Raw genomic sequence first — 11,930 nt, forward strand, 5'->3', positions numbered from 1 at the left:
GCACTCGGAGGCGCAGCTGCTCGAGGGGGAGCTCTCCCTGTGGGTCGCCCTCCACTTTGACTTTGCCCACCCCACCGCCGTCGACAGCCTTTTTTGCGCGCTCGCGCGCCTTTGGTGGCCCGACCTTTTCTGGGTCCACCGAGGCCTCTCGCGCCAGGGGCCACGCCCCCCCCCCCCCCACCCCCCCTCGGTGCCCGCCGACGCGCCGGGGCAGCTCTCCGCCCCACCCCACGGCTCCCCTCGCCTCCAGGTTGCGATGCTCGCCCAGTACCTCTGCGAGCTCTCGCTCCTCATCGCCGAGTGCGCCCCCCTCCGCCCCTCGCTCGTCGCCTCGGCGGCGCTCTGCCTCGCCGCCGCCTGCCTGCGCACCGGCCGCTGGACGGACGGCTCGCCGGGCGCCGCAAGCGAGGCGGTGGCGTACTGGACGCCCTTCATGGCGCAGGCCACGGGCTACAGCGCGGCGCGCCTCTCGCGGCCGCTGGAGCTGCTGCGCGCGCAGCACGCCATCGCGCACCGCGAGCTCGGCCACCTCTCGCGCCAGGCGCTCCAAGAGTACGGCGCGTCGCTCGACGCCCACTACGAGGACGCCGAGGCCGAGCCGCGCCGATTCGCGCCGCTGGCGCGCAAGTTCATCGCCTCTCGCTTCCTCGGCGCGCTGCACGTGCCGCCTTTCTCGCCGCACGCGGGCGGTGCGCTCTCCGCGTCGCTGCTCGTACACGACGAGTCGATAGAGGACGGGGCCGAGCAGTGGTGAGGCAAGCCGCTAGCCAGGGCCTTCCCCCCCCCCCCCCCCGAACTCCCCCATGTCATAGAGGGCAGAGCCAGAGGCGAAGAAGTGAGAATTTGTGCATGTATCCTCGCTCTTGCCCCGACTGGTGTGTCCTGCTCAACGCGTCAATGCTGGTGTCGAGTGTCGTCGTCATCCGCGCACCGCGGCGCGGGTGTTGACTGGTGTAGGTCTGCTGAGGTGAAGACTCAAGACTGCTCGCTCGATTAGTGTGTTCTGTATCATCGATGATTAGCGGACGAAAAAATTCTCTGTGCCAAATACAGATAGGAGAGACGAGATCGAGAGAATCGAGAACGAGAGAAAAGCACCCAGACAGGGAGCGACAGCGAGTGAGTGCTGGAGAGGGAGGACTGCAAGCCACCGCCGACACCGCGCGCCACGCCGCGCCTGCGGCGGCTCGTAGAGAGGTGACGATCGCACCACCCCCCCTCGCCCCGTGTCTGGCACGAAAGCACCCTCCGCTGCCCTCTCTCTCGCCCCCACTCTCCTCACCCCGGCACCCACCTAGTTCCTACCCCGCGACGGCGGCCTACCGAGACTCGGCGCGCAGCTTTGTGACCAGCTCCTTCTCCTTCGTAGAGAGGGACTTTGGGATCTGTACGTTGACCTTGATGAAGTGTGAGCCGCGCACGTTGAGGTTGTTGAGCTTGGGCGCGCCCTTGCCCTCGAGCCGGAGCGTCGCGCCCGGCTGCGTCCCCGCCGGCAGCGCCACGTCGACGGGAGAGCCGTCCACGGTGTCTATCTTGAGAGTCGAGCCGAGGATGGCGTCGAGGTACGAGACGCTCACCTGCGAGGGGAGGGGGGCGGGCCAGCCTCTACCGCGCACAGCCAAAGCCGGCGGCGGCAAGACAACGGCGGCGGCGGGGCGGCGGCGGGGCGGCGCGCCTCGGAAAAGATGTCCATGCCCTCGCGCCGGAAGCCGTTGCTCGGCGAGACCGAGAGGAAGACATACAGGTCTCCGGAGGGGCCGCCCTTTGGCCCCGCGTCGCCCTCGCCGCGCACGCGCAGCCGGTTGCCGTTCTCGACGCCGGGAGGGATCGTGACGGTGAGCTGCTTGGAGCGCTTGTTTGTGCCTCGCCCGTCGCACGAGCCGCAGTACTTTTCGACCACCTGCGCGGAGGCGGAGGCTCTTGAGCTGGCGAGCGGGGGGGAGGGGCGGGGAGAGAGAGCGGCACCGAGCCCGAGCCGCCGCAGGTGGGGCAGCGCGACTGCTGCTGCATCCTGCCGAGGATGGTGTTGACCTGTGGGGCAGGGGAGGGGAGGGGTCAGCTTTGCCGCAGGGGGCGGGGCGGGGATAACGGCCGGAGCGGGCGCGCCGTCTGCATCACCACTCCGCGGCCGCCGCAGGTTGTACAAGTCGTCACCTGGGAGTCGCGGCGGAGAGGGTGGGCGTTGGGGGGGGGGGGGGGTCAGGGAGAGTGGGTTAAGAGGGGTGAGGGGTAGGGGGGGGGGGGGTCCGGAGGCGTGCCGCCCGGAGGCGTGCCGAGGGAGCCCGGCTCGAGCGCCCCTTCCTGGGCGGCGGGCGGTGAGGGGGCCGGCGCACCGACGCCCCGGGCGCGACTCCCGAGCCCGCGCACGTCGCGCACGCCTCGAGCTGCGTGATGCGGATCTTCTTCTCGCCGCCGAAGAGAGCCGTCTTGAAGTCGAGCTCGAGGTCGAAGCGGAGGTCGTCGCCCTGCGTCGGCCGGTTCTGGCGCGCGCGGCCGCCGCCGCCGCCCGGCGAGCCGCCAAAGAAGGACTCGAAGATGTCGCCGAGGTCAAAGTCCTGCATGTTTGGCGCGCCCGCGGCGCCCTTGATGCCCGCCATCCCGAACTGGTCGTACCGCTGCCGCATCTCGGGGTTGGAGAGCACCTGGTACGCCTCGTTGATGGTCTGGAACTTCTCCTTGGCGTCGTCCGACGGGTTGACGTCCGGGTGGTACTTGCGCGCCGCGGAGCGGTACGCGCGCTTGATGTCGCCGTCGTTTGCATTCCGCGCCACGCCCAGCGCCTGGTAGAGGTCCGTCTCCTGCATGGAGACGCGCCCGGCTCTCGGCGCCCGCGGCGTGGCGGCGCTCCCAGCGGCCGCGGCGCTCCCGCGCTGGCGGCCCCACGCGTGAGGCGGCGCAGCGAGCGCCAAAGGCGTCGCCGAGCGGCTCGCCTGGCGCGGCCACGGCTGCTGCCGCTGCCCGGCGTGCGCGGACCAGGCGCCAGCGGCGGTCGCGAGCAGGCTGGCGAACACGATCAGCAGCAGCCTCGGCGGAGCGAGGAGGGAATCTCTTTGCCTCAGCATACCTGGCGGCGCGTGCGCGAGCTCAGCCGCCGTGGGACGCACTGCCCCTGCTCGTGGCACCAGGCTGTGGGAGGTTCAGCGAAGGCCACAAAGAATTTTCGACCGCGCTCTAATATCTTTAGAAATCCCTGTGTCCTATACGAGAGGGGAATCCCTGGGACCCTGTCGTGTGGGTGAACCCTGCCCAGCCCCCCTCCGTGTCGCGATGCGCTCCCCGCTCCCGTTCCCCTGTGTCCCTGATCGTCCTTCACAAACAAGATCCTGCTCGCGCAGGTGGGGACCCTGTCCTTCTCCCACCCCTTGTTTGGTGTGTCCGTTTTATTTATTTATTAAAATCCCTGTGTGGTGGCGGCGTGCCGTCCTCCCATCCCTCCCTTAGGTGTAGTGTTGGCAAACAAGACACAGAGCTCACACAGAATCACAGCGGAAGGAAAGCGGCGAGTCGCAATTCCATCCCTCCCTTGCGTTCTCTGTTTTCTTTCTTTCTTTCTTTCGCAACGGAGCTAAGGCCCGGCGTAGCGGACTGCAAGAGAGTAAGCTCTGGATCATAGGCAACCTGCCGCACTTAAACTTCATGGCCCTCCAAATTCGGGTCGGAGCGTAGCGGAGTGGGGACCCGAGTTTGAAAAAGGCGACGGACGCTTGCGTCCTAGCCTCCAACAACGCCTCCCCGGCGCAGAGGGGCCCCCGGAGGGATGCTCAACCGCTCCACGCCACGCCGCTTGCGGCGGTCCCATTCCCCGCGGCGCCACTTCTTATTTTGCCGACCCATTTCACTCCGCTTCGATCACGATCTGGTGGCGCCTATAGCCTTCGACCTGAAGCAACGATGGCCCGCCTCCTCACCTGCGTCGCCCTGATCTGCGCACCGCTCGCGGCCGAAGCCCAGTTCGGCCGCCGCAACAAGATGCAGGGCGAGGCGTCCGGCATCGCTGACGCCACGCCGCCGCCCTCGGACGTCGACATCGCGATGGCCGGCTGGGAGCAGCTCAGCCGCAACCCCGACAAGATGCAGGAGGTGATGCAGGGCATGAAGGTGGGCGCCGCTCCGCTCCTGCGCCCGCCGCCGCGACAGGCGGCGAGAGAGGCAGGAAGCGTAAGCCGCGCCTCCCGCCGCCCGCCCGCAGGACCCCGAGGTGATGGCCAAGGCGGCAGAGATGCTCAAGGACCCGCAGTACATGAAGGCCGCCAAGGCCAAGCTCGCCGAGCTCGAGGCCAAGGCCAAGGCGCGCGGGATGCTCGACGCCCAGGGCAACCCGGTGCCCGGCATGGCGACCGCCACCGCGATGGGCCAGGTTCCGGGCGGCGCGGCGGCGATGGGCGGCGCTGCGGCGATGGGCGATGCGTCGGAGTGGGAGCTGCGGAACGCGGACCGGCACAAGGCGGGCGAGCTCAACACGGCGGAGCTGGGCATGGCCAACCTGCAGCAGGCGGCGCGCGACCCGAGCGTGATGCAGGGAGTGATGGAGATGATGAAGGACCCAAACACGCGCAAGGAGGTGGAGGCGCTGATGGCGGACCCGGCCTTCAAGGCGCAGGCGCAGCAGATGATGGCAGGCGTCAAGGACAAGGTCGCCTCGATGGCACCCTCCGACATGGCGGCGATGGCGCGCTCGATGGGCCTCGAGGTGACGCCCGAGCAGATGGCGCAGGCGCAGCAGCAGATGGCGGGCATGGCCGGCGGCATGGGGATGGGCGGCGGCGGCATGGGAGGCGCCTCCGAGCTCGAGATGCTGCGGCGCGAGAACGCCGCGATGAAGCGCGCTTTGCACGACGAGCTCTGAGCGCAACCCGGGCGCCTCTAGACGGTGGAGCGAGTGGCGAGACGGGGAGAGCTGTGCGGGTGTGGGGCCCTGTGTCTGGCCCGTGGGACGGAGGCCGAGGGCGAGAGCCACGCGCCGACCCGACGACCCGACACCCGCCTGTCTTGAGCTGTTGTGCCCCCCCGCCCCGTCCCGCTCTGCGTGTGACCCGCAGCACCCCAGGCCGTGAGGACGCGTGTGTTACTGTACGTGTTATGTTTCGTATGGACCGGCAATTCGGCGAGTGGGCGCAGCGGGAACACAGCCTGCGGCTCGTTTTTTGCGCGATTTTACAGTCGACATCAACGCGCCGCGCGCCTAGCCCTTACTCTCAAAGCTAAACCCAAAACCCGCGCGCCGTAATGCGTAAATGCAAGAGTGAAGAGAGACGCGGCCCACGAAGGTTGGCGGTGCGTCAGAAGAAGAGAGTCCATGCGGCCATGAGCAGACAGCTAGCAGATACCCAAGGACTTAACCTCGTGCCTACACCACGCGGCGGGGTCGGGTGAGGGTGGGTGCAGCTGCGTGCACGGCGCGATTGCGCACCAATGACAGCGCCCTTGTAGACGAGTGAGAAGAGCCTGCCAGCGCGCGTGGACAGCTGGTGACGCGGCGTGCCGCTGGCGGGCGGCGCGGTGGTCGCTACACGCACCCTGGCTTCTTTTCTCTAAACATTGAGGGCCGTTGCGATTTGAGGTACGTGGACGTGCAGATGAAGAGCAGGACGCAGGTGAGAAAGGACTGGAAGTTGAGGAGCGCCGACTAAAGCGGGGTCGTGACGGGACGCGAGGCGTGAGCTGTGTGTCGCAAGGCGTGTGGGCGGTAGGCGCGTCAGTGCGCTGACCATGCCCTCGGCAACTCTGGGTTCCGGCTCCTACCAGGATAGGGGGTCTGATCTGACTCACGCCAAAACGAGATACCTACCTACCCATCCCCAGGCCGCGCAGCGAAGCGAAAAACTATCAAATAGGGGGTACCTTACGCCCTTTTCGCTTTTGAAAAAATTAGACGCGACTCCATCTCTGCTCCGCAAGACCAAGTTGTGGTGGCGGCGTGCCGTCCTCCCATCCCTCCCTTGGGGTGTCTGTTTTCTTTCTTTCTTTCTTTCAAGTTGCGGTCCAAGTAGCGCAAGTTCTGCAAGAACGCCTTGTTGCATGTTGCAATGTCCCTGGGCGCGTGCCGAGAGCCGACCTGCCACGTGCCAGCAGGCAGCAGCAACCGACCTCCCTACCGGTACCCTCAAGCCGCGTCCCTAATTTTCTTTCCGTTTCTTTCTAATCATACGCTCATACCTCTTCTCCACAAGGACGTGAGTCTGACCGTTGTGCGTTGAAAGGAGCTGCACCCCGCCCCTCCGCCCAAGCCACACACGCCCCCGGCGGCCCGCCCTCTCTCTCCTCCAATTCTCCGCCTCCAGTGCGTACCCTTCAGTTGTTGTACTTTCTCTCCGCCTGGACGACCTGCTGGTGCACCGCCCAGGTGCGGGCCCACTCCTCGTCGCGCTCCCGCACCGCAGAGGAGCGCGCGCGGAGGTCGACGCCCAGCTGCGCGCCGAGCACGCCCAGCCGCCCCGCCGCCTCGTCGGGCGTGGCGATGAGCACCACGCGCCCCGCCGCGCCCTGCCGCGCCGTGCGGCCCGCCAGGTGGAGCAGCGTGTCGGCCGAGGCGGGCAGGCCGAGGATGACGACTAGGCTCACCTCGGGCAGGTCGAGCCCGCGCGCCGAGCGAGGCGACGCCACGAGCCGCAGCGGCGCGCCACCGCCCCCCGCGCCTCCGCCCCCCGCGCCTCCGCCCTCCGCGCCTCCGCCCCCCGCTCGGCGAGCGAGGTAGTCGACAAGAGACTCCGCCTCGGGGAGCCCGCACTGGCGGAGCAGCCGCAGCTCCGGACCGACCGGGCGGCCGTCGGGGACGAAGACGAGGGCGGCGCCCTCGCCGGCCGCGCCGAGGGCGCGCTGGAGGGCGAGCGCGGTGTTGTCCCCCTCGCAAGTGAGCACGGCGAGCTCGAGCGTCGACGGCAGCCCCACCGCCCGCGCGGACGAGGCCGCTTGCCGCGAGGAGCCGGCCGGCGAGGCGGAGGGCGCGCCGATGTCTGCGCCAGGCGGAGAGGAGGGGAGCTGCGCCACCGCGAGCGAGCGGCCGGAGAGGGCCTGCAGCTCGCGGCGGAGCGGACGTCCGACGGTGGCCGAGGCGCCGAGCAGCTGGAGGGTGCCGGAGGAGGGTGGTCTGGAGGCGGCGGCGGTGAAGAGCGACTTGACGACGAGAGCGGCGGGCTTGGGGTGGCGGCTGCGCGACTCCTTCTGCCTCTGCGTCGCGTACTTGCCGAGCGTGCCGAGCAGCGCGTCGGCCTGCCGCCGAGAAGGGGGGGGGAGGGCTGGAGGGAGGCGGCGTCTCACAAGGGCGGGCCCGCTCCAGCCTCTCTTCTCAAGGGGAGGGTGTCGCAGAACGGGTGTGCGGGAGGGACGGCCGCGCCTCGTCGAGGACGAGCAGGCGAAGCGAGCCGAGCAGCCCGCCCGGCTCCAGCGAGCGGCTTCGCACCGCCGTCACTGCGCCGCCCTCTCCGCCCTCCTCGAACCGCCTCCCGCCGCCTCCCCTCCCGCCGGCCGCCGGCCGCCGGCCGCCACCACCGCCTCTCCGGCCGGCGCCGCGCGACCGACCGGCGTCGGCCCTCATCGCCGCGCCGCTCGCGCGCCGCCCTCCGCCGGCCGGCGCCTCAGATGCGGGGAGCAGCGCGAGGGCGAGCGAGGCAGGCGACACCAGCACGCGGGCGCCGGCGAGGGCGGAGGCGGCGGCCCCTCCGGAGAGGAGCCGCGCGGCCTCGTCGGTCGCCACGACAGCGGCGCAGCCCGGGAGGAGGGCGTTGAGCACCGCCGCCGTCTGCGCGCACAGCTCGAGCGTCGGGCTCAGCACAAGCGCGTGCACCTGTCGGGCGGGTCCGGGGTTGGCTCTCGAGGGATTGCCGGGCGCGTCCTCCGAGGGCGCGAGCAGAGCACCGAGCCGTCGCAGGCTGCCGGCGAGGAGGCGGCTCCGTCGGCGGCGGCGAGCGAGGCGGCGATGGGCAGCGCAAAGCACAGTGTCTTGCCTGCGCCCGTCTCTGCGTGGACGAGAGTGTCGCCGCCGCCGAGCGCGTGGGGCAGCGCCAGCCGCTGGAGCGGGTTGAGGCTGCGGACGCCGAGCGCGGAGGAGAGCCGCTCCTCGAGCGACGGCGGCAGCACCACCTCGCCCGACACGAGAGGAGCAGCCGACGGCGGCGGCCGCGGCGCCGGCGAGCTTGCGCTGCGCTGCAGCCGGGCGTTCCGCGCCCGCGCCCGACGGAAGGCCTCTGGGAGCGCGAGGCTGGCAGAGGAGGGGAGGTAGCAGAGGAGGGCGAGGCAGAGGCCAACTCGAACGCGTGGCCGCGCCATCACCTACTCATATCTGGGTTCGGGCACCTTGCCGTCTAGGGGGGGCTCCCATCCTAACGTCCACTGACTGGGCGGTGTTAGGGGGAGATCGCTTCGCGCCCATAGGTAGGCGCAGGGGCTCGAGCGGCCATGCAGTACGAATGTGCGATAACTCCGCCGCTGTGCGCCGGTGCGCCGCCGGTGCCGACGGCGACGCGCTCAGCGTCAGGCTCCGGGCTCGCAGCAGCTTGGGGAGGGCCAGGCATGGCGCGGCCACGAGCGAGTAGCGCGCGCGGGGGAAGCGCGGCTAAACAGGGCGTGCCAGCCCACGAGCTGAGGGAGGGTGCTGTGGAGAGTGTAGACTAGACCTGTAGAGCGCTGTAGAGCTGTAGAGCTGTAGAGCGCTGTAGTCCTGTAGAGCTGTAGAGCTCTACATCCGGCGCGGGACGATGTGAGTCGCCTGTAGACCGCGTCGGGCCGAAGCCCGTCAGGCACTCTCTCCCTAACCCTAGCATTCTCCCGAACCCTAGTGGTGTGTTGGTTGCCTCTGTGCTTTCACACCGCTCGCCCCGTCGTGTCCGTCCCCATTGTGATTGCGGACGTCCCCGACTACGTGGTCTCTAGAGAACGTATACGACCCCCTTCTGGTGTCGACCGCGCCCCTCCCGGGGCACGGCCGAACGTGGCAGCGTCAAACTGGTCACGACCAGCACTTTGGGGGAGATACCTTCACGCTATCCCAGAGACATGCCCGACTCACTGGCGGAGGGCCTCGGGGAGGTCCCCGCCAAGGATGTCGCAACCTACGCAAAAGCCGCAAAGTGGGCCAAACGAATCGGCATCGATGCGGGCGCCGGCACGCTCGCCTTTGCCCACACCCTCCTCAAGGTCAGCTACTCGAGCGACCAGAGGTCGCGCACCGGCATCTTCATTCTCATCGCAACAGGGGGAAGGGTCTACATCGATCCCCTCTCCAACAAAATCATTGCGAGCGACACCGACGCGCTCGTCAAGCTGTTTCAGCAGTCGGACGCGCCCGACAGGCGCACGACCATGTGCATGTCCGAGTACGTCGAGCTCCTCCTCGCCGACAAAATCAAGTTGCCCCACCAGTTTGGTGGGCCCGCAACCATCATCACCCGCTCCCTGCTGGATGACGACGAGCTCGGTCGTTTTCTCTCGATCTCGCACGTCGAGACGACCCGCGCGCCGTCGCCTCGATCAACAACGCCGTCTACACTGTCCTCCTCGACAAGATCGTCGCCGGCGAGCGACCTCGCGAGGAGATCATGCGCCTCGTTGACGAGGTGGCTGGCAGCAGGCCTGGATCGCCCACCGCAACCAGCCTCTTCGTGGCGATCTACTCCAAGGTCGCCAATGCCGATCCCGAGCTCCAGGAGCGGATCTACGTTGAGCTCGGCCGAGAGCCCCTCCTCGCCGGCGGCTTCGGGCAGGAGACCGAGCAGGTCTTCGCCGAGTTCAAGGAGCGCCTTCACGCCGTCATGTGGCTCAATGATCGCCGCAACCACAAGGCCAAGACGCACCACGAGCTGCACTTGCTGCTCCTCGAGTTCGTCCAAAAAACCCTCGACGTGAACACATCCGGAACCCTAGCCGGAACCGGATCATGTGCGAGTCCGAGGCCCTGCTCGCCGCCCGCCGCGCCGCCTCCACCTCCGATCTGTCGCCACGAGGATCATTGAGGTCTCTCCTACCCGCAGCCCCAAGGAGGGCAAGGCGGCTGAGAACGGCACCGTCCGCCTTAACATCCTGATGCAGGCCTGCGTCCTCATCTTCTCGCGAAGATGGACGAGCGTGGCGAGAAGTGCTCCCCCCGTCCGGAGAAGGCCCTCGCCGCCGCTCCACCACCGCCCGAGCCGCCGCCGGCTCCCTCTCCCGCCGACCCGCTTGCCGCCCTCCTCGCAAACCCCGGAGCACTACAGGCCATCCTCGCCGCCTACTCGTCTGCCGCCGGGCCGGGGGGTGGCAACCCCGCAAAAAGGCCGGGAAGCAGGGCCCTGCCCTGCAGCACCTGTACCGGGCGTGCGAGCTGCTCAAGGGTAAAACATCGGAGGAGAAGGGCAAGATCATCGGGGAGGCTCGCGCGCACTTCGGGAAGTCGCCCTCTCGCCACGCGCCGGGTGGCAAGGGCAGGGGCAAGGGCGGGGGCAAGGGCGGCGAGGGCAGACGCGCCGATCCGAGCAAGCCCGCCCCGCCGCCCTCCCTGCTGCCGCCTCCACTGCCCTTGAGGGGATTCTCTCGCAACCGAGTGAGGGCATTCCGCCTCCCCGCCCGCCCCCAGCGGGACCTTCGTGGGCCCCGCCGTCGCCGGGGGCACCATCGTCGCCGAGGGCATCCAGGTCGCCGGCCTGCCCTGCGCCTCCATCCTCGAGCTGCTGCGCTGCCCGTACGATGGAGGGCAATTTGGGCTTGCCCTCATTCGCACTGCGCTCGCGCAACTACCCGAATGAGGCCGCCCATAGGGTGCGCGCGCGGGCCGGCCTGTGGGCCGACAACGCGTACATCGGCCTCCAGGTCGAGCCGCAGCCCGAGCTCGCCCACCTCGAGGACTGCGATCGCCGCTCCTCCGCAGATCTCTCCTCGCTGCCCTCCCCCGCCTCCGACGCCTGCCTCCTTACGCCGGGCACCAGGGGCGGCTCCGTCACCTTCTGCGGGCGCCTCCAAGTCGCGCGCGCGCGTCTTCTGGCCGGGCGCTGCGACTTCGCCTTCGCCCTCTGGGAGGAACCCATCGCCGGCGGTGTCGCACTCTCCCGCTGGCCGCTCCCCGGAGCTCTCGAAGGGGGGTAGCTCCAGGGTCTTCAGCTGGGACCTTCCGTCGGGGGCGGCGCTCACGGCGTGCACGGGCGGCGGGCGCCTCGACAAGGGGCGCGGCAGCAACAAGCTCGGCGTCGCCGCGCAAGCCGCTGCCGAGCCCCACAACTCCATCGCTGAGCTACGACCGCCAGCCGCACAGGGGAGCCTCATCATTCACGCTGACGGCTCCCGCGCTGTCGACGCCCGGCTGTGGGAGATCGCCCGGCAGCGGGAGATCCACGACGCCCTTGGGCGAGCAGTGCTCACTCTGCGGCACGACGCCGAGCCTCTATGGCACGACCGCGTTGCCTCAGTCAGTGTGGCGCTCCCCGCACAGCATCCCGCTGAGGTCGTGGCGCAATGCGCCTACCTCGACGACGTCCTCGTCTTCTAGTTCTACGCCGACGGATCCTATACCGGCATCCCTCGCCACGGCGACGGCGCCGGCTGGGTCCACGAGGGCGGCATGTAGAGCGCGATTTTGCTGTAGAGTTGGTTGTAGAGGCTCTACAGCCAAACCGCCGGGAAGGCAGTGACTCAAAGAGGTCGAGCCGCGCTAATGGCGGGTGTCTCCGAGCTTACTGGAGCTCTGATGGACGGCCCTGACTACCCCTGACACACAGAGAGTCACTCTGACGGCACACAACACCCTACAACTGCGTCATGACCAGCCTGCCATGCGTCGCCGGTGCCGCATTCATCGCAGTGCTTCTTTAGCAGGCGGTGGACTGTCGGCTGCGAGGACGGTCGCATTTGCGCGAGGCGAGGCGAGCATTGCTGCGCGTTGCATGCGCCATGACTCGCGCCAGCGAGCGAGCGCGCGTGTGCGGAGCTCCTGGCTGAGCGTTGAGTCCAGCGCAACTCGCCTGACT

General features: G+C 68.9%; 4 protein-coding genes across 4 annotated transcripts; 1 reads left to right on the forward strand and 3 right to left on the reverse strand.

The window, feature by feature from the left end:
* Positions 1–1,020: 1,020 nt before the first annotated feature.
* Positions 1,021–2,890, reverse strand: EMIHUDRAFT_434720 (putative DNAJ). Its single transcript, XM_005780687.1, has 5 exons — positions 2,334–2,890; positions 2,107–2,154; positions 1,966–2,031; positions 1,610–1,900; positions 1,021–1,577 (listed from the first exon to the last, which is right to left on the reverse strand). Exons 1-5 carry the CDS (start codon positions 2,802–2,804, stop codon positions 1,320–1,322), a joined length of 1,134 nt encoding a protein of 377 aa, XP_005780744.1. The 5' UTR covers positions 2,805–2,890; the 3' UTR covers positions 1,021–1,319.
* A 965-nt stretch (positions 2,891–3,855) lies between these two features.
* EMIHUDRAFT_434721 (hypothetical protein) lies at positions 3,856–5,103 on the forward strand. The gene is made up of 2 exons (XM_005780688.1): positions 3,856–4,098; positions 4,190–5,103. Exons 1-2 carry the CDS (start codon positions 3,892–3,894, stop codon positions 4,844–4,846), a joined length of 864 nt encoding a protein of 287 aa, XP_005780745.1. The 5' UTR covers positions 3,856–3,891; the 3' UTR covers positions 4,847–5,103.
* Positions 5,104–5,279: 176 nt separating this feature from the next.
* EMIHUDRAFT_64185 (hypothetical protein) lies at positions 5,280–5,626 on the reverse strand (the record flags this gene model as incomplete). The annotated part of the gene is made up of 3 exons (XM_005780689.1): positions 5,280–5,347; positions 5,411–5,445; positions 5,517–5,626. Coding segments are annotated over 3 exons (213 nt in total), but the record flags the coding sequence as incomplete, so codon positions are not given.
* A 508-nt stretch (positions 5,627–6,134) lies between these two features.
* On the reverse strand, positions 6,135–8,265 carry EMIHUDRAFT_463070 (hypothetical protein; the record flags this gene model as incomplete). The annotated part of the gene is made up of 3 exons (XM_005780690.1): positions 6,135–7,209; positions 7,334–7,783; positions 7,855–8,265. The coding sequence occupies 3 exons, from the start codon at positions 8,263–8,265 to the stop codon at positions 6,292–6,294; spliced, it is 1,779 nt and encodes a 592-aa protein (XP_005780747.1). The 3' UTR covers positions 6,135–6,291.
* Between the last annotated feature and the right edge of the window lie 3,665 nt (positions 8,266–11,930).

The sequence above is a fragment of the Emiliania huxleyi genome (genome assembly GCF_000372725.1).
Source record: "Emiliania huxleyi CCMP1516 chromosome Unknown EMIHUscaffold_21, whole genome shotgun sequence".
NCBI classification, from domain to species: domain Eukaryota; phylum Haptophyta; order Isochrysidales; family Noelaerhabdaceae; genus Emiliania; species Emiliania huxleyi.

Excerpts from the sequence above, each read along its gene's own strand:
- EMIHUDRAFT_434720 (XM_005780687.1), bottom strand. The coding sequence starts at position 2,804 with ATGCAGGAGACGGACCTCTACCAGGCGCTGGGCGTGGCGCGGAATGCA. Across the intron at positions 2,032-2,106 it reads GCGGAGTGGTGATGCAGACG|GTCAACACCATCCTCGGCAG; the intron begins GCGCGCCCGCTC and ends CCTGCCCCACAG. Across the intron at positions 1,578-1,609 it reads GCCGGCTTTGGCTGTGCGCG|GTGAGCGTCTCGTACCTCGA; the intron begins GTAGAGGCTGGC and ends CTCCCCTCGCAG.
- EMIHUDRAFT_434721 (XM_005780688.1), top strand. The coding sequence starts at position 3,892 with ATGGCCCGCCTCCTCACCTGCGTCGCCCTGATCTGCGCACCGCTCGCG. Across the intron at positions 4,099-4,189 it reads AGGTGATGCAGGGCATGAAG|GACCCCGAGGTGATGGCCAA; the intron begins GTGGGCGCCGCT and ends GCCCGCCCGCAG.